The following is a 21,848-nucleotide window of genomic DNA, read 5'->3' as shown; positions in this document are numbered from 1 at the left end:
CGGGGATTATGTTAAATTATGACAACTTTTTAATTGTCGGGGATTTTAATGTACACATTTGCTGTGAAACCAGACCCATGGTCAAAGACTTTTTAAATCTCATAAACTCCCTGAATCTCACTCAGTCTGTGAGCGGCCCAACTCATGAAAAGGGACACACTCTAGACCTTGTGCTGTCTTACGGTTTATGTGTGGTTGTAAATGAAATATGTGACACATGTATCTCTGACCATCTACCTGTTGTTTTTACTGCCACAGTCCCTTGCTCCATGGCTCCCTCTAGTGCTCCCACACGCTGCCTGCGTACAATTAACCCCCTAACTCCATCACTTTTTTCCACTCTCTTCAAAGAATCGACGATTTACATGTTGAACAGCACTTATGACATCAGTGCTGAGGTACTTATCACCCTCCTCGACACCACTTGCACTGAGATCTTAGACTCTGTTGCCCCATTTAAAATCAAACGCACTAAAGCACTTTCAGAGCTATGGTTAAATGAAACTACCCGCGCTGCCCGACGCGCTTGCAGACAAGCTGAGAGGAAATGGAAAAAGGATAGGCTCCAAATTTCCCTAGAAATTCTGCGGGACAGTTTAAAAAACTTCCACAGAGCAGTTAAAACTGCTAAAACTGAGTTCATAGCCAACCTTGTATCAGAAAATAATCACAGGCCTCAGGTTCTATTCAGTACACTAAACACTCTTATAAACCCATGTGACAACAGCTCACATTGTGTCATCACCCACAATCTGTGAAAACTTCTTGAAGTTCTTCACAGAAAAAATCTCCGTTCTCAGATCCTCACCCACCTCCGTTACCCTAGACCCCTCTGTTCCTCCTACATGCACAGCTGTCCTTGACCAGTTCGAGCCCATCTCTCTCCCCTCATTGTCAGAGGTGGTTCGCTGTCTATGACACACGGGCTCCCCCCTAGACAGCGTTCCCCCTCGCCTCCTCAAAGACGTTTTTTGCACTATTGGGCCGAGCATTCTCGCTCTGGTGAATTCTTCACTCAGTTCCGGGTGTGTTCCGGCTGTCTTTAAACATGCCGTAGTGCAACCCTTGATCAAAAAGAAAAATCTTGACCCCTCTGTCCTCAACAATTTCAGGCCAATCTCCAAGTTGCCTTTTTTATCAAAAGTCTTGGAGAAAGTAGTTTTTATTCAATTGCAATCATTTTTAGATAATCATGGCATCTATGAAAAATTTCAGTCTGGTTTTAAAGCACGCCATAGCACTGAAACAGCCCTTTTAAGAGTTTTAAATGACCTTCTTCTAACTGTTGATGCCGGAAACTCTGCTGTTCTTGTGCTTTTAGATTTGACCGCAGCTTTCGACACTGTTGATCACAGGATCCTTTTATCTCGCCTTGAACAGTGTGTGGGCATCAGAGGCACGGCCCTTAAATGGCTCCAGTCATATTTGACAGACAGGAGCTTCTCGGTCCATCTAGGAGAACACTCCTCGTCTGCGGCCCCACTTACGTGTGGGGTCCCTCAAGGCTCCATCTTGGGCCCAGTCCTATTTTTATTATATATGCTGTCCCTGGGCTCTATTTTTGACAAACACAATATTCCCTTTCATTGTTTTGCCGACGATATTCAAATTTATATGTCATTAAAGCCACAGTCAAAAGACTCCATGCAGCCTCTGCTGAACTGTCTCAATGATGTTAAATCATGGATGGAGCTGAATTTCCTTAATCTCAATGAAAATAAGACTGAGATTCTTATGTTTGGGCCACCTGACCTTGTGGATGGCTGTGTCAGCACCCTCGGCCCTCTAGCGTCCAAAAATCGGCCCTATGTCAAAAATCTTGGTGTCCTCTTTGACAGCTCTTTTAAATTTGACAAGCAAATTAGCTCGGTAGTTAAAAGCAGTTTCTTCCAGCTAAGACTTTTGGCGAAGGTAAAAGCCTATCTCTCCCCCCAAAATTTTGAACGAATTATCCATGCTTTTATTACGTCTAGGCTGGATTACTGTAATTCTCTGTATGCGGGCCTAGATCAATCATCCCTGCGTCGTTTGCAGTTAGTGCAAAATGCTGCCGCTCGGCTACTAACTGGAAAAAGGAAGCGGGATCATGTGACTCCGTTGTTAGCCTCCCTCCATTGGCTTCCTGTCCGCTTCAGGATTGATTTTAAGACTTTGTTGATTGTTTACAAGGCCTTAAATGGCCTGGCACCTTCCTATATTACAGAACTCCTACACCATCACACTCCAACTAGAGCTCTGAGGTCATCTAACCAGGTGCTCTTGGATGTCCCGAGATCTAGACTAAAAAACAGAGGCGACCGAGCCTTTGCGGTAGCTGCCCCCAAATTGTGGAACAGCCTACCCATCCATATAAGGACTGCGCAAAGCCTTGGAATTTTTAAGTCATTGCTTAAGACCCATCTATTTAAATTAGCCTTCAATTCGGGTTAAGATTGTGCCTATTACGTATATTGCTATGTGTTTTCTTCTTTTATTTTCTACTGTATCAGCTGTCTGTGTATTTGATATTTGCCTGTTCAGCACTTTGGTCAACTTTGGTTGTGTAAATGTGCTATATAAATAAATTTGACTTGACTTGACTTGACATTGAGAACCACTCAACCAGGAGGAGGGGGGGGGGGGGGGGTGTGTTTGTGCTGCGGCCAGCTGCAGGCTACTCACTAAACGAGAGGAGGGAGGGGGGAGAATGATGCAGCTACTCTACTCTGGTCTCGCGCTAAACAAGAGGAAAAAGCAGAGTGAATTTTACATGGCGCACTGTACCTTTTGACAAAAATCAAACCCGAAAAACCCCCAAACGAAAATTAAAAACGGACTTCATGGCGGTGTAGAGGACAAGTTGGACAAGTTAATAACGTGCAGAATTCTCCCATTGTGATTACATTAGAGCGTGTTCAGAGCGTGTTTGTCCTGGGCTTGTGTTCTGCCGCGGCTGCCGGCCAATAACCTCGCGTTAACGTTAGTTACATGGCCCATGATGGCCGTCAATGGCAGTTTAGTAGTTTGCCACTGAATGACCAAATTTATATAACTTTCAACCATTTTGAGCAACGCTGTTTCCATACAGGCCACCAGCGTTGGCTAGTTGTTGATATTTATAAAGATTTTGTAGCTCTCATATAACTTTGTTTTGTGCTGTGGTGGGTAAACTGTCATGGCGTCGATTTCCGGTAAAACATTTCCAAGTTTCCTGTCTGAGCACAGCCAAAGAGTATAGTGAGACAAGAGGAGACATTAATTTCTTCGTTTTTCCCATAGGTTTTTTCAAATCAAGCAGCATGCCGTTTTGTCACATATCTGGGGGATGTAAGTCCCCCTTTAATGACTCATACCAGCTGGCGGGGGCTGAGTTTCTGCAGGCAGACAAGCGGATATTTCTCTGTGTGCAAAACATACAGAGAAGGTAAGCAGTGCCCATCTGCTTATAGGGATCCAAAGTGGGTTGAAAATCGGCAAAGCCTTCCTTTAACAATATTCAAATGTTAATTCTGATGTAAAATTTAAAAGCAATCAAATAATTCCAAACATTTTTCTATTTATGTATGCAGCATATGAATTGAATTGAATTCTTTATTTTGTCAAAGTATGTTTGCACATACTAGGAGCTGGTGCACAAGTAACATACGCACAAACCTGCGACCCTCGTGTTGTTAGGCAGGGAATCTACCGCTACACTACCCGGACAAAATGGCTGCTGTGAAAAGGGTCTATTCCCATTCCGGTTTGCATTCAGATTCTCAGGCTGTCGGTCTGTCTCAGAGTCATTCTCTCAAGGTGGGGGCTATAAGGGTGAGACTTTGGCTAGCTTTATTGCATTTTGCTTTCCCAATGTACTTACTAAATTTGAATAAAGTTAACTATGTGCTTCCATAGTGTGTGTGTGTGTGTTGGGGGGGGGGGGGGTAATCATGCAAAAATAAAATACTTGTCACTCAACCTACTTTTTGTACAATGGTTGTGGCAAGTTCCTCTATAAGCTCCTCTTTGTGGTCCCGCAGATATCGAGCCTCATTCTGCTTCTCCTGCACACACACACACACACATACGTACGTGCACGCACACACACACACACACACACGTCAAAGCCTATTCAGAGCGGCTCTGAATTACCAAGAGGTCCTGTGCAGACATTTCAGCCAAAAACCATGCCTGCATCACACTGATACTGAGACCAAGAGGGAGGGGAGGAGAAGTAAGAGGACATGAAAGCGAGAGGGGGGGGGGGGGGGGGCAAGAACAGTAGAGAACAAAAGCAAAAGCAAAAAAAGAGACGAGAAGACAGAAGGCTCTTTCACACACAGATCACGCAAAATTGCAGTTCAGGAGTCCCGCAAAGCCCGCAGCCTCGCCACAGAAATTGCTTTCACACAGAGCCAAGCAGCACGGCCACATTCCCGTCCTGCGGTGTACTTTCAGGTGAAATCCCCCGGTCCCGGATTGAAGGCGAGCGGAGGGATTTCCAGCTCCTCCTAGCCCAAATGAGTATTTTCATAGGTTAGTGTAGCCTAGGCTACTGTATGATGAACGAATTCATTCAACAACCAAGACTTCCCTCCTTCTGCTAGTCCGCTGAGCAGGGAGGATAGCTGCACTTGCATGGTGGGCGGACTCTGCCGACTTTCTGGCAGCGAAGTGTTGCATGATTTGCATTCAAGGAAAGCCAACTTTATTTATACAACACATTTCATAGAAGTAAATTCACTGACTAAGCAGATCGATATGGTGTCACCTTGTGTAATTCATTCAACAACCAAACATCGCTGATGAATGCCGCCAACAAGGTGCACCTGTGCAGGTGCAGAAAACACGAAAGTGTTGTCCACATGCAGCATGGTAACCAGGCTTTCAATATTCATCTGATCGACTTTATGGATGCATCATGCACCATCATGTAGCCTATAAGGTACAAGGCTAATTCTTATCTTTTGGTTCCATTTTTGTGTAAAGCAAATTATTCCCATTAAGTAGCCTAATTAGCCTCCGTAGCCTACTCCGTTCTGAAAGACGACGCCCGCATATCAAACAGCTGCAGTCTGCATAACGTTCGTCGGGGGAATAGTATAGGCTATAAATGCACATGACTACTTAACGTTAGTAGTTTTTGTAGGGAATGCACAAGTGGCTAGCTAGACAGATTGCAGTTCTGGAGCTGGTTTCCAGAGGGAATATCGTTAGACCAACTCGCCACAGACAGCTATAGTCCTCTGAAGCGTATTATTATATCCGTTAATTTTACCTAGGCTACTAATGCCAACATCGTTTGAGCATAAAGCCTATTGATGTTTACCCCTATCAAGCCTAACCTACTACAGGCACGGAGCATTCCTCCTGGCGCATGATTGTATAGGCAGGCTACTTTTTTTACTTTCACTCTGTCTTTCTTGCTGCATGAGGTGATTTCCCCTGTAATTTTTTTATGAAGCATTCGCACTGTCCCGGCTTGCTGCTCCGACCCTTTCAAGTGGAGGCGGGTTGCCTGCTAACCCGGCGCTGTGACAAGGTCTGCTCCCGGGACAAAAGCCGTACAACAATTACCCACCAACGCGCGTTCATGACTTTCACATCGGAGGCGCGGATCCTATTTTCCGTGCATTTTTCGGCTTTCAAGGCCGGTGTGAAAGAGCCGAGAGAGAGAGGGAGGTTTTAGATGAGGAGAGGGAAGCCTCACCAAGCTGTCACTGAACTCCTCTGCCTTGGCGATGGCCTCTTCTATAGCCTCCTCAGCAACACGCAGGGCGACTGTGAGGGTCTCTGCCATGCTGTGGCCTGGATAACACAACACACACACACACACACGCACACGCACACGCACACGCACACGCACACACACACATACATTTTGACCCACACCCTAACCCAAATGTCATATTTATCCTAGCCCTAACCACTAAGCCTAAATAAAACCCGTTTCATTGTGATCATCGTGGAGCAGTTGAATGCCACAGTCTAAAAGCATCAATCCCACAGACACACAAAGTGTTTGTTTGCGGCCCTCACAGGAGCTCTCATTATCTAAACGGCAGATCTTAATCATGGCACAAACAACTCGTAATCATTGGCAAACCAATGTAATTATGTTTATCGCTTTACGACAGGCTCTCTTACCTTCACCTATTTGTTTGTTTGTGTGTGTGTGTTCCTTGTTAGTATTAATATCCACTGCATTTATGTGTGTTACAGTATGATCAAAAAAGAGTGAGTGAGTGAGTGTGTGTGTGTGTGTGTGAGAGAGAGAGAGAGAGAGAGAGAGAGAGAGAGAGAGAGAGTGTGTGTGTGTGTGTGTGTGTGTGTGTGTGTGTGAGAGAGAGTGAGTGTGTGTGTGTGTGTGTGTGTGTGTGTGTGTGTGTGTGTGTGTGTGTGTGTGTGTGTGTGTGTGAGAGAGAGAGTGTGTGTGTGTTTGTGTGTGTGTGTGTGTGTGTGTGTGTGGGGGGGGGGGGGGGGGGTTCATGCAATGTGTATTGCCCATGATTAATTAAATGTCAGTGCTGCGTAGAGCTAGCCTGGCTCCAGACCTTCGAAGCCACACCCACTCCACAGGATTTGGCTGTTCTTGGTCTGGCATCGCCATGTGCAAAAACTTTTTCTCCGGTTGAAAATCCAATCACGGCTGGAGACAATGTGGTCAAATTGGTGACCATACCCATATTTTCTGGGACTGCTCCAAATTATGCCAATACTGGATTGACAGCCAGGCAGAGATCAAGCAAATAATGGGGATAGACCTACAGTACCACTAGAGCCAGTGTTTTTTTATTATTCTGGGTGAGACACCAGAAAATTTAACTGGCAAAAACCAGTCCTATTTACTTGAGGTGCTGCTGCGCCTCGCAAGAAAGATGATCACAATGTCTTGGAAAAAAGAGAATCCTCCAACTGTCCAACAATGGAGAGCTAGATTAAAAAGTGTGTATCTGATGGAAAATATTACAGCTAAACTCCAGCTTAAGACAGACGTATTCAATGATAAATGGTCTCTGGAAATACTACGTACGCTAAGTTGAGTTGATTGCCTTGTCTGTGATGCCTGTATGAATTGAACTAGAGAAAAAGGGGTTGATGTGATGCTACATTTACTATGAGATTTACGTTTCCTGTGTGTGTGTGTGTGTGTGTGTGTGTGTGTGTGTGTGTGTGTGTTTTAGTTGTATTGTTTGTATGTGGTAATAAAAATAAACTGCAAAAAAAAGAGGGGGGAAAAGAAGAAAATCCAAAGCTCTCAAGTGACTGCAATCTCACTCAGACTAGAAGAGGAAATGAGTTTATGAGTCAGGCTAGTGTAGAGCTGATTCACAGTATGAAGCAGCCTACTTAGGCACTTTACAGAGCGGTCTCTATGTGTTAATGCAACAATAAATTGGCAGTAACAATAAAACAACCACAAATGGGGCAACCATTTAAGGAAATGGAAAGCGGTAGGCTAAATGGTGAAAAAAATCAATCTGGCTAATACAGCAGGCTTTAAGAAATACTGTAAATGTAAAGTGGAAATGATGTCAGTTATAATCAAGGGCAAACAGCCCATAAAATGAGCCATGTGCATAGCCTCAAACTGTTAGCTGATTAGGACAGACTCTCTCTTCACTCTGTCTGTCACTGCAGAGTCAGAGTCACTTAACTTAACTAACTTAACTTACCTTCACTCTGTCTGTAGAAGGCAGAGTCACTGCAGAGTCAGAGTCACTTAACTTAACTAACTTAACTTACCTTCACTCTGTCTGTAGAAGGCAGAGTCACTGCCACAGATGCTGCCATCATTCTCGTTACTTCCCTCGGTAACACTGATTTCTGAGACAGAGAGAGAGACACATACACAGAGAGACAGAGAGAGAGAGACAGAGACACAGAGAGAGAGAGAGAAAAAGAGAGACAGACACAGAGAGAGATAGACAGAGACACACAGAGAGAGAGACAAAAAGAGAGAGAGAGACAGAGACACAGAGAGAGAGACAAAAAGAGAGACAGACAGAGAGAGAGAGAGACAGAGACACAGAGAGAGACAAAAAGAGAGAGAGACAGAGAGAGAGAGAGACAGAGACAGAGAAACAGAAAGAGAGAGAGACAGAGACAGAGAGAGCGAGAGAGACACACACACACACACACACACACACACACACACACACACACACACACACACACACACACACACACACACACACACACACACAGAGAGAGGGAGAGAGAGACAGAGACAAAGAGTTAATGAAAGCCTTCAGATAAAAGCTGTTCAGAAGAGATTTGGCGGTCACAGAATACAAATATTGTGCTCATATCACAGCATATAATAACACAGCTGCTGCTGTGTTTTGCAGTGTTGCCACATGAAAGTACACTGTAAAACTCCATCTTGTCAGTTAGAGTCTTTAGGTCCCCCTCCTTGTGGCATTTCCCTAATTTGCATTTAGTTAATCTGAGTACTATGGCCCTTTACACGAGGACAGTTTCTGAAAGAAACGACACAATAGCGTTTCCTTCACACCTTTTATTTCACACCTTCTCCCTGTTTACATGAGCGCTGTTGAATTTTTAAAACGCCGTAATGTACATGCCAGGTCGCTAGGTGGCAGTGTGATCACCTTATTCTTTGCCCATACAAGGACGCTTACTGCATGACGTAATTTCGCTTTAAACGCGGAAGTAGAGTACACTTTCCGCAGTCATTTAGACTTGCCAAAAAGCTTTTTTCAAGCTAAAAAAACCCCCCCAAACTGTTAAAGTTTTAATATTTGTCGGGTGAGAATGTAACATATATGTGACCAGTTTATCAGAATAACGCCTATTGGAAATCTTTAACGAGCAGCGAGGACCGGGAGCGCTGACTGTGATCTGTCACCCTACTGCTACTGGCAGTGAGAAAACACTGTCGACTGCTTTTGTAACTAACGTTAAATGCCGACCGGGTACAGCCATCGGCTCCTCACAGCAGTAACGCTATGAACATGTAACTGAAGTTGGCCGCAGTGTAGCTTAATTCTGAGTGTTGCCAAACTTCATTCATACTGACGTTGTATTTTGTTGCCAACTCGCGCACAGCATCGCGTGTGTCGCCTGTGCAGGCACGCTACAGGCACGTCAGAGTTTCTGAAATGTGCCGTTCCAAAGTGATTACATGGAGCGCTCAGCGGGGAGCGTCACCAAGAATTCCACTCTGGAGGGTGGTTTTAAAATGTGTCGTTTCCTAAGCGTGAATTTGCCGTCGCCGTCTTAACGGGAGGCACTAACGATACAATAATTCCCCGTTTCCATAGGAAACCGTCCTCGTGTAAAGTGCCCCTGTATCTCCATGACACATTGTTGGGCGTAGTTGCTCAACTATGTGCTGATTTGGGAGAGTGATAGCCTTAGAAAAACAGGCTTAAAGGAACAGCTCACCCTAAAATCCAAAATACATATTTTTCTTCTTACCTGCAGTGCTATTTGTCCTGCACGATCCTGTTTTATTGCTTCAATAAAGACATCAATCAATCAATATTTATCCATCTACATCATTTTGTGTTAGTTGCCTGAGTTTTGGAGATATCGGCCCTAGAGATGTCTACCTTTTCTCCAATACAATGGAACTGGATGGCATTCGGCTTGTGGTACTCAAAATGGCAAAAACATACATAAAATAAAAAAAACAGCAATGTCTCAATCCAGAAATAATTTACCCGGTTACCGAAGATAATCCACAGACCTTGTTGTGAGCAGCTTCATGTAGGAACTATTTTCTTTAAACCAAACTAGCTGCTAGCTAGCTGCAGTTTCATGTAGGAACTAGCTCGCAATAGTGGGTGTAGTTCGGTGTAAAGAAAATAGTTCCTACATGAAACTGCTCACAACAAGGTTTGTGGATTATCTTGAATAACCAGGTCATGTTTTCTGGAAAGAGACATTGCTGTTGAGTTTTTCAAATGTATGTTTTTTGACAACCACAAGTCGAGTGCCATCCAGTTCCATTGCATTGAAGAGAAGGCAGACATCTCTACGGCCGATATCTCCAAAACTCAGGCAACTAACACAAAACAATGTAGATGGATAAATAGCACTACATGTGAAAGGAAAAATATGTATTTTGGATTTTAGGGTGAGCTGTTCCTTTAACATCAGAAGGTTGCTGACTTGAATCCCTAAAATAAGTGGAAAAAGCTGGCCGTGAGCCCACAGTAGGCTACTAAAGGCCTATTGCTACAGCATAATGCAGCACCTACATTTCTCTGATGTATTCTTCTCCCATCATGCCAGAACACATTCAGGCCAAGTCTCTTGTGACTTACGTCTCCATTTCTGGAACCACCTCCACCGACTCCAACATCTATAGTTAACGCAAAGGGACATCCATGTCGACCATGTGGCCCAAAATGGAACTTTTGTTATTGCAATTCTTAGACAGGGCAAAGGGAGCAGAGAATAGCAGTAAAGTAAAGACACAGTGAATGCATCATTACAAGAACCCCCTGCCTCCTGAACCACATATTCCCTTGTTGGCCCATTAAATTCTTTCAGAAGCCTCTTCTGCGATTCCCAGACAGTATACCTGCCTTCCACCTGTTCAAACAGACAGTATACCTGCCTTCCACCTGTGACCACCAGGGTAGAACAGAACACCACTGGAGTTAGAGGGAGTAAGTCCTGTTGCTGACCGAGCTGCAGCCCCATTCCCAGCTCATTCCCCAGACACAGTCTGCATCCCTATAGACCAGACACACAGCCTGCATCCCTATAGACGAGACACACAGTCTGCATCCCTATATACCAGACACACAGCCTGCATCCCTATAGACCAGACACACAGTCTGCATCCCTATAGACGAGACACACAGTCTGCATCCCTATATACCAGACACACAGCCTGCATCCCTATAGACCAGACACACAGTCTGCATCCCTATAGACCAGACACACAGTCTGCATCCCTATAGACGAGACACACAGTCTGCATCCCTATATACCAGACACACAGCCTGCATCCCTATAGACCAGACACACAGCCTGCATCCCTATAGACCAGACACACAGTCTGCATCCCTATAGACCAGACACACAGTCTGCATCCCTATATACCAGACACACAGCCTGCATCCCTATAGACCAGACACACAGCCTGCATCCCTATAGACCAGACACACAGTCTGCATCCCTATAGACCAGACACACAGTCTGCATCCCTATATACCAGACACACAGTCTGCATCCCTATATACCAGACACACAATCTGCATCCCTATATACCAGACACACAGCCTGCATCCCTATAGACCAGACACACAGTCTGCATCCCTATAGACCAGACACACAGTCTGCATCCCTATAGACCAGACACACAGCCTGCATCCCTATATACCAGACACACAGCCTGCATCCCTATAGACCAGACACACAGTCTGCATCCCTATAGACCACATACATACATACATACATACATACATACATACATACTGTATGTACATACATACATACATACATACATTCATACTGTACATACATACATACATACGGTACATACATTACATACATTCATACTGTTTGTTGTTTTGTTTTTTTTCTGTTTTTTTTCTATTCTGTGAATATTCTTTTCTTTCTGATCGAAATAAACTAACTAACTAACTAACTGTACATACATACACACATACATACATACATTCATACTGTACATACATACATACATACATACATTCATACTGTACATACATACATACATACGGTACATACATTACATACATTCATACTGTACATACATACGGTACATACATACATACATTCATACTGTACATACATACATACATACATACATACATATACTGTACATACATACTGTACATACATACATACTGTACATACATACATACATACATACATACATACATTCATACTGTACATACATACATACATACATATACTGTACATACATACATACTGTACATACATACATACATACATACTGTACACACACATACATACATACATCCACACATACATACATTCATACTGTACATACATACATACATACATTCATACTGTACATACATACATACTGTACATACATACATACATACATACTGTACATACATACATACTGTACGTACATACATACATACATACATACATACATCATACATACATACATTCATACTGTACATACATAGATATACTGTACATACATACATACATACATACATACATACTGTACATACATACATACATACATACATATACTGTACATACATACATACATACATACATACATATACTGTACATACATACATACATACATACATACATATACTGTACATACATACATACTGTACATACATACATACTGTACATACATACATACATACTGTACACACACATACATACATACATACACACATACATACATTCATACTGTACATACATACATACATTCATACTGTACATACATACATACTGTACATACATACATACATACTGTACATACATACATACATACATACATACTGTACGTACATACATACATACATACATACATACATACATACATCATACATACATACATTCATACTGTACATACATACATATACTGTACATACATACATACATACATACTGTACATACATACATCATACATACATACATACATACATACATACTGTACATACATACATACATACATATACTGTACATACATGCATACATACATATACTGTACATACATACATACATATACTGTACATACATACATACATACATACTGTACATACATACATCATACATACATACATACATACTGTACATACATACATACATACATATACTGTACGTACATACATACATACATACATACTGTACATACATACATACATACATATACTGTACATACATACATACATACTGTACATACATACATACATACATACATACTGTACATACATACATACATACTGTACACATACATACATAGCCTATACTGTAACTCAAGAAGTGACAATCTCTAATGCCAACATCACCCGCTCTCTCTAACTACGGTACTTACAGGCAATAGCTTAACAGCAGCCCAGCTTCACATTAAAGGGGTCTGTGTGTGTGTGTGTGTGTGTGTGTGTGTGTGTGTGTGTGTGTCCGCTGCTTCTTCAGTGTATTCCCACTGGCTGAGTGCTCCCAGTCACAGCACAGTCTAACAGGTTGCCAAACCCTCACACAATTACACATTCCACTGCTGCTGTGTTCAACAGAGACATCATGTGACCAGACCATGTTCAACAGAGACGTCATGTGACCACGCCGTGTTCAACAGAGACGTCATGTGACCACGCCGTGTTCAACAGAGACGTCATGTGACCACGCCGTGTTCAACAGAGACGTCATGTGACCACGCCGTGTTCAACAGAGACGTCATGTGACCACGCCGTGTTCAACAGAGACGTCATGTGACCACGCCGTGTTCAACAGAGACGTCATGTGACCACGCCGTGTTCAACAGAGACGTCATGTGACTACGCCGTGTTCAACAGAGACGTCATGTGACCACGCCGTGTTCAACAGAGATGTCATGTGACCACACCGTGTTCAACAGAGGCGTCATGTGACCACGCCGTGTTCAACAGAGACGTCATGTGACCACGCCGTGTTCAACAGAGATGTCATGTGACCACACCGTGTTCAACAGAGGCGTCATGTGACCACGCCGTGTTCAACAGAGACGTCATGTGACCACGCCGTGTTCAACAGAGACGTCATGTGACCACGCCGTATCTGCTATTTTGTATGCACCTGCACCATTTAGACACAGATGTAGAAACTTTTGTATTTTCAAAGCATTTTGTTGAATGTGTAGCCAATGTTACGTGTGTTTTTCTTTTATCGTGACATTTCTAATTGTTTCTTGTAAATTGCACTACTCTAACAGGCCTCTGCAAGTTCCCCAAATAAAGTTAATTGAAATTACATGTATTAAGCCAGCACACACACACACACAAACAAACAGAAAGACAGGCAAGCTGACACACACACACACACACACACACACACACACACACACACACACACACACACACACACACACACACACACACACACACACACACACACACACACACACACACACACACACACACACACACACACACACGCACACACACACACACACACATATACATACATAATGGGTATCATGACCACCCAGCACACACTGACCCCAGACAAACAACACACAGGTCTCTACTGTTTACATATCAACGTCAACCTCTCCCACGATGGTCTGTCAACACTACCTGACCGTCAACAACAGATACCCAGAAGAAGGCGTTGCTGTCACCTGTCCATCATGTGGATGTAGCCAGAAGCGTGCCCCGTGCCTCCCCACTGCCCCCGCTATGTTTATCCTGGACAAACCAGGAAATGAATCTCACTTGGTGTGTTTGATTGTCTGGACTATATGGATCGGCGTCCGTCCGTCTGTTCCATCCATCAGAGTCTCATATTCTGATCAAACTTGCAGGAACGATACATCCTACGACTGCATTTTGACATTTTCTGATTGGCCCAAATGGGGGTGCCGCAATTACAGGTCAGAACAAGGTGATTAGCTGCTGATTGGCTCAGAAGAGGAGCTGTCTTGTGGTTATTGATGTGGATGAAGGTCAGCGCAGTATATTTCTCCCCATGTTCCACTTCTTTATATCCTCTCTGTGACCACCGGCTCACCTTTTCTCCCTCGCCACTCGCTGCTCGGGGGAGTGGGGGGAGAAATGACTCAATATCGCCATGGCAACCGCACAGACGACAGCGGTGTATCTCCAAGTGTGTCTGAGTGAGTGTGCACGTGTGTGTTTCGTGTGTACTGTCTGTTACAGTGCATGTGTGTGTGAGAGATAAATATAACATAGCATAACATAACAACATTGTATGTCTGTGCCATTTGTGTCAGTAAGATAAACTGTGTGTGTGTGTGTGTGTGTGTGTGTGTGTGTGTGTGTGTGTGTGTGTGTGTGTGTGTGTGTGTGTGAAAGAGAGAGAGAGAGAGAGAGAGAGAGAGAGAGAGACACAGACAGCGAGAGAGAGAGAGAGAGAGCAATGAGAGGGACAGCCAGTGGACAGGAGAGCCATCCACATCTGGCTGAAACATCAAACACTTAAAGGACGGCTTTCCCGTGGGGAATATGAATATATATTAAATCTCACGCCCCTAAGGTTTTCGAATCCGTTGAAATTTTTGAAATTGGTTGTTCACTGCCAGAGATATCAACCGAAATCCACTCTGTGTGTGTGTGTGTGTGGGGGGGGGGTGGTGGAGGGGAGAGGCGGGTGCGGGGACCCGAAATCCTACATTTCCCACAATGCACTGGGCTCGCGTGGCCTTCGTTTCCACGCCCACCCCTCAGGCATTTGGCTGATATCAAACTCCAGTAGGTGGCGGTAATGCACATATATGCTTGCCAACCGCCATAAAAGTCAAAGAACAAGAAGAAGAAGAAGGCTTCGACATAAAAACATTTAGTAGAACAAGAAAAAATCAAAAATAAAATTGCCTCCAAATTGCACCAAATTTAAACCGAAGTATATATGTCGGGAGATGTCTTCATAAAAAAAATCTCATGCATTTTAAGGCATTTTCCAAGGAGTTACGCGCATCTGATGTTGTAACTATTTCATGTAAAAATGTGTAAAAACGGGTACATTGCTCAGCGTTGATTTCGTTACTTCAACGCACCTACTACTAGATGTAAAATTTGACGAGCTTTCCAATGCCGCCAGTCCCGTGTATGTACGTGCTTCCGTTCCCGAGATATGGTCTCTTTGCAAGGAGCTATGGGAAGCTAATATTAGCTACCATAGGCTAGGCGGTGGAAAAAGATGGCTGCCTTTTGTTTTTCTTCAAGACCTCTGAAGGGGCGTGGAGGACCTCTAGAGGCGGGACCATTGCGGCACAGGCCCACAACACTGTAGTTCATAGGTGCTCGACTTCCGCAAGGCTGGACTTGTCGCCCCGACACGTTTTGCGTCAGAGCGTCATGGAAATAATGTGAGAGATGGTTGATATCTCTGGCAGTGAACAACCAATTTCAAAAATTTCAATGGATTCGAAAACCTTAGGGGCGTGAGATTTAATATATATTCATATTCCCCACGGGAAAGCCGTCCTTTAATACCCACTGAGTAACTGACCCACATGTATTCTTCTTGGACACCCACTTATTGTTTGCACTAGCACCCTGTTTATTGGTTTGCTTGGTTAATTTGTTGTTCCAAATACATGTAGGTTTTTTCATCAACACTAATCTTTTATTTGATCTTATTTTAATTGTCTTCGTTTTTTCTCTCTTCTAAAGATTTCAAAATAGCAATGGTTATTTACAGATTCTGTGAATATTTTGTTAACTAGGCATGGGCAATGTTTATCTGTTTACATTTTTGTCCCACTGATGATGTCATAGGCATTGTGACATCATCAGTGATGTCATAAGAGAAATTGTGATGTCATCAGTGATGCGAGATTGGGCAATCACAATATCTATGACATCATCAGTGATAAGATGACATACACATTTTTTTTTATAAAAGGGAGCAAGTGGGCAATATCTGTCTGTTTCAATTTTTGTCCCACTGATGATGTCACAATGTCTATGACATGATCAGTGATGTCATCAGTGACATCATCATTGACCAAAATCATCTTATATCATGTCATAGGCATTGTGACATCTTCAGTGATGTCATAGGCATTGTGATGTCATCAGTGATGCGAAGTTGAGCAATTGTGCTGACAAAACTTGCAGGCGATTGTGCACTGCGCATGCCAATAGAGCAGGCGAGGCCACGCAGCAGCCCCGAAGGTAAATACTAAATGCTCACTATTTGCACTATCACCCTGTTTAATTGCCCGTTTATTACTGTTTTTGTTGTTATTCTGAATAGATTCTGGTCAACAATAGTTTTCTACTTGATCACATTCCATTTAATTTTCTTTTCTCTTCTTTTTTGAATACCTTAGATTTTGTGATTTATGTTACTGGGTAACAAAATGTCTTCTGTTTTTGTTTCTTTGTAATTGCTAAGTTGCTAATGTATGCTTTGGCAATGTAAGATGCAGCGGTAACACTTTATAATAACTATACACTAATAAGCATTAGCACCCCTGGCCACCCCATAGTCATGCCCCATGTAATTAAGGTAGTTAGTAATTGTTAGTTAACGTAGTTAGTAGTTATTAGTTAAGTATTTTGTGTGAGCTAATCTAAAGTGAGGACTATCTATGCCTTACAAAGCATTTATAAATTAGATTAAACACAATTGTTATATAAATTATAAATTAGCTTATTAATCAGGGATAAAACATTTATAACTGTGTTTATCAATGACTTACAAATGCTTAGTAATGTATGAACAATGCTTTATAAAGGATGAATTAAGTATTTACTAATACTTAACTAATGCTTAATAGTGTATAGTTATTATAAAGTGTTACCGATGCACCTTATCATGCCAATAAAGGCCCTTTTGAATTAGAATTTGAATGCGAGAGCGAGAGAGAGAGCGAGCAAGTGAAAATAGGAGAGTGAAAGAGACATAAGGTGCATGTCACTGCCAGTGTCAAATTGCAGGTCTGCAGCCTGTAAGAAAAAGAATAAAAGTCACATTGTGACAACAGAAGAAGTAAGCTAGTGAATGAGGACAGAGTTCCAGGAGAAAGGTCTAGTGAAGAGCGAACACATCACCATACACAGTAACACCGCTTTGTCATTTCATTTGTAGGTTTGAGAAGGAAAAGTGATGCGATGCCAGGTGTTCGCACATAGCAGCCCCCTCCATTTCTGAGCAGTTGTAAAATGTGTGTGTGTGTGTGTGTGTGTGTGTGTGTGTGTGTGTGTGTGTGTGTGTGTGTTCTTCTGACTAACAGCATGCAGTGGTTTAAATGAAAAGCAAAGTGCACTCAATCTGCAGTGGTCAATAGAACTTGTGAAAAACATAATACATGAGATCTGCAATTAGGCCTGCCCCCTTTTAAGGAGAAAACACAAGCCTCTCCCCGTTGACTTCAATGTAAAATGGCACTACCCAAAAAATATAGAAAAATAACAGAATCAATCTCGTTTATTAATGAGCCCAAAACACCATGACATGACAATTATATTACAACTCGTCTGGCCATAGAATGCGCAAGATACACCGGAAATATTACTTTGACCCATCTAAAATCATGTGACTCATGTCATTTACATTACAGGCCCGGGCCGCGAGCCAAGTTGCCTACAACGACGCTGGACTCCACTACAACAATTAGCAACAGGCGGACACCGGAACTAGGTCAGAGACGGATCATGAGTTACATGATTTTAGATGGGTCAAAGTTATATTTTGGCCGAATATCCGGCCGAATTGTAATATATTGTCTTGGCATGGTGTTTTGGGGTCATTAAATCTTGGCATTATTATTGACTCTGATCTAAATTTCAACTCCCACATCAAGCTTATAAGAAAATCTGCCTTCTATCATCTAAAAAATATAGCAAGGATTAGAGGCTACATGTCCAAACAAGATCTTGAAAAACTAATTCATGCTTTCATTTCTAGCAGGCTAGACTACTGCAACAGTCTTTTCAATGGTCTTCCCAAAAAAGCTATTAAACAACTACAGCTCATTCAGAATGCGGCTGCTAGAGTTCTAACAAGAACCAAGAAAGCTGAACACATTACACCAGTTCTCAAATCCCTGCATTGGCTGCCAGTAAATCTTAGAATAGACTTTAAAATTCTGCTAATAGTTTACAAATCTCTCAACGGGTCAGGCCCACACTACATCTCTGAAATGCTTCTACACTATGAACCATCCAGATCCCTGAGATCTTCAGGCACTGGTCTACTAATTGTCCCGAGGACCAAATCAAAACATGGTGAAGCCGCGTTCTCCCACTATGCCTCTCATAACTGGAACAAACTCCCTGAACACATTAGATCTGCCCCTACTCTGCCTATTTTTAAATCCAAGCTAAAGACCTTTATGTTTACTCTTGCTTTTAACTGCTACTAAACTACTGCCTCTCTCGGCCTGTAATTTAAAAAAAAAAGATTCCTGTACATTTCCAACAAATGGACTGTACATGTAATAATAATACTGAAGAGTGCCTTGTAACTTATTTAAAACAGAAATAATGTTTCATGTTTGTTAATTTGAGTATATATTTTAACTAAAACTGTCGGCTGTGTTTTTTATGTGTGTTTTTTTTTTTTATATGTGCATTGCTTTGCTGCTTGTTTTTTCGATTATTTTTTTGTAAAGCACCTTGAATTGCCTTGTGTATGAAAGGTGCTATATAAATAAAATTTGACTTGACTTGACTTGATTAACTCATTGAGTGCCAATGACGTCGATCGGCGTCAAAGTAAATAGTAACGTTGAGTGCCAATGACGTCGATCAGCGTCAAATGCCGGTGGGACGTGGATCAAAGCCTCCTGCATCTCCTGTAAAAATATTGTAGCTATTGAAGGTGTATAACCTATTTTACGGACCCATTAGGTGGCGACAGTGCTCTCCAGATTAGAGAAAGTTGAGGAAAAACAGCAGAAAAAGCCCCGTGATGAAAGAGAAACCGATGCATGAGCCAGAGCGGCACAGATTGCTCTGGCTGGAGTTAACGTTAGCTGCGAACAGCAGCCAATCCGCTCCCACAAATGAGCCCCTCTGTCTCTGCTGCATAGTTTCTCCACACGATTAGCCACCAGAAAATAAAACCAAAGCCAAACCATTCTCATGAGAATGGTTTGGCTTTTCAGTGTCGCGCTGGGAGCCGGCGCACAAGGCTGAGCGCTCCGAAAATAGACTGGGTGCAGCGAACTTTGAAATGCACAGCAGAAAGCCTATAATCCGACGCAGCTTCATCCCAGCTCACAACCGAAACCCCAGAAACGCAGACGAACTCAGCGAGCCCCATCCAGACTCCCCCGACGAGCGGCCGCCATCCGAACGTGGATCCGCAGGCAGCAGAGCCTGCCATAGCAGTCAGCAGAGACTCGCCTGACACACGCAGCAGCCAGCAGAGCGAGCAGAGCCACCAGAGACACTCCCACGGAGGAGGAGTTTGGAGTTGAGGGGGGTGGGGGTGCTGTTTTATTGAAGGAAATTACTGTTCAGATGTTTCAGGTCAGAAAATATTAGCTTCAGAGTCAGTGATTTGCTTGAAATGCTTCATTTCACAAAAGGCTGAATATCTCAGCTTCTAATTTGAAACGTCTGTTTTTGCTGAAAACAACCTATCTTCTCCGGCTGATAACTAAAGAACGGAAAATGGTATCAATAAACTTTTTTTTGCTGATGATACAATAGAGTCTCCTCGTTCTTTGTGCGTGTTCGGTGTTTACATAGTAATATCACACAATATTCTGTGGGCCTCGAGAAATCACTGAAAACGCTCTGAAACTCTGGCACTGGGAGCGTCCATTCTCCAAAGAGAGAGAGAGAGAGAGAGAAAATAAAATAAAAATGTGTTCACTTGCAAAAATTACAAGTGCAGATTCAGGCCACAAAAAAAAAGTGTAGTAATTTTGCAGAATTGGAAGTTGTCACAAACGTGTAGATTAGCTGAGTGAGAGAAATAAAGTGTAATGAAGAGAATGAGTGGAGAGTGGAAGCAACAGAGAGGAGTAAAGACAGAGAGTGAGAGTGCACAAACAAATGAGTCCATCAAGCTCCACTTAGAGCCAACGTTCCTGAAGCACCAGCAGGAGGAGGAGGAGGAGGAGGAGGAGGAAGGAGCGGCCAGACGGCTTCCTTTCAATTACAATGGCGCATCTGGCAGCACACAGCCTCGTCAACAACAGCCTCAGTGCAACAGCTCAACTGACGCCATGTCTGTTTACATCACCACAGGCTGTAGTAGTGCAGGGGAAACACAGCCACACTCACTTTACCCATCCTTTTATTTGGGGGACACAATTTAGTACCCAGCTACACGTTTAAGTCATCATGAGTTTAATTCATCATAAACATCATAGTAAACGTATATAGGGTATGCAGAGTTTTCAAATGCAGGTAAACAGCATGTGTTAAATATTAAAAAAAATATGCCATTGACACTTGCACATCGCCTCCCAACCCGTTCACATATTACTGGGTTTTTGGGTCAATCTAAAAGGGGCTTAAGGCTAGTTGACGATTTACCCACCTTTCCATTCTCCACTATCAGCAGCACACATAACGGTAAGAGCAGAAAAGAGGGAGGAACAGTGGATAGAGAAAGCCAGCATGAAAGAGAGATCGAGAGAAATAAACAGAGGCAGAGGTTCAGCAAACGGGCAGCATCAATATTCGACAAGTAACAGAAGTTTAGGAGTGACAAATCCCTTGGATGTGATGCAGTGCATCATATCTTGAGCCTGATGCAGGGATGGGGAGGGACAAATCTCTGTGCTGTCACCCTCTGCTTGTAAACCCTTAAAGACCCCCTCCAGTCCGTTTTCTGCCTGTGTACAATCCTGGGTGCACACAGTGAAACGCAAAGATATTCGACAGACAGAGTGAATGTCTGTTGAATATCCAACCTAAAACGAATTTCATCTTGGTCATTTTTGCTGCTCTAAACAGAGAGAGTTGGCGATGGCTTCTCTCTGTCCCCCTCGCTCCCTCCCTCTCTCTCCATGCGTCCTCCAAGTCCAAGCGGACTCCAGAAACTAAACAGAACTAGGCTACTCGTCCGTGGTCCGCAGCAGTCCGTAACCTCTTGGGACTCTAAGGCCTTAGACCTCTTCACACTACCCATGACATTGCTTAAATTGGTGTGTTGTGTGTGTGTGTGTGTGTGTGTGTGTGTGTGTGTGTGTGTGTGTGTGTGTGTGTGTGTGTGTGTGTGTGTGTGTGTGTGTGTGTGTGTGTGTGTGCGTCTGACGTTAATGGGGG

General features: G+C 43.1%; 1 protein-coding gene across 1 annotated transcript in view; it reads right to left on the bottom strand.

Moving 5' to 3' along the window:
- Window positions 1-21,848, bottom strand: part of myripb (myosin VIIA and Rab interacting protein b) — a gene marked incomplete at both ends in the record, with an annotated part of 348,564 nt that overhangs the window by 63,387 nt on the left and 263,329 nt on the right. The window contains 3 exons of the mRNA XM_083663019.1: window positions 3,942-4,022; window positions 5,669-5,766; window positions 7,705-7,785. Of these exons, the coding sequence (XP_083519145.1) occupies window positions 3,942-4,022; window positions 5,669-5,766; window positions 7,705-7,785 (260 nt within the window). The remainder of the gene's footprint in view (window positions 1-3,941; window positions 4,023-5,668; window positions 5,767-7,704; window positions 7,786-21,848) is intronic.

Source organism: Poromitra crassiceps (assembly GCF_964638095.1).
Source record: "Poromitra crassiceps genome assembly, chromosome: 2".
Lineage (NCBI taxonomy): Eukaryota > Metazoa > Chordata > Actinopteri > Beryciformes > Melamphaidae > Poromitra > Poromitra crassiceps.
The sequence above is the reverse complement of the archived record's forward strand: the minus strand, read 5'-3'. Positions and strand labels throughout refer to the sequence as shown.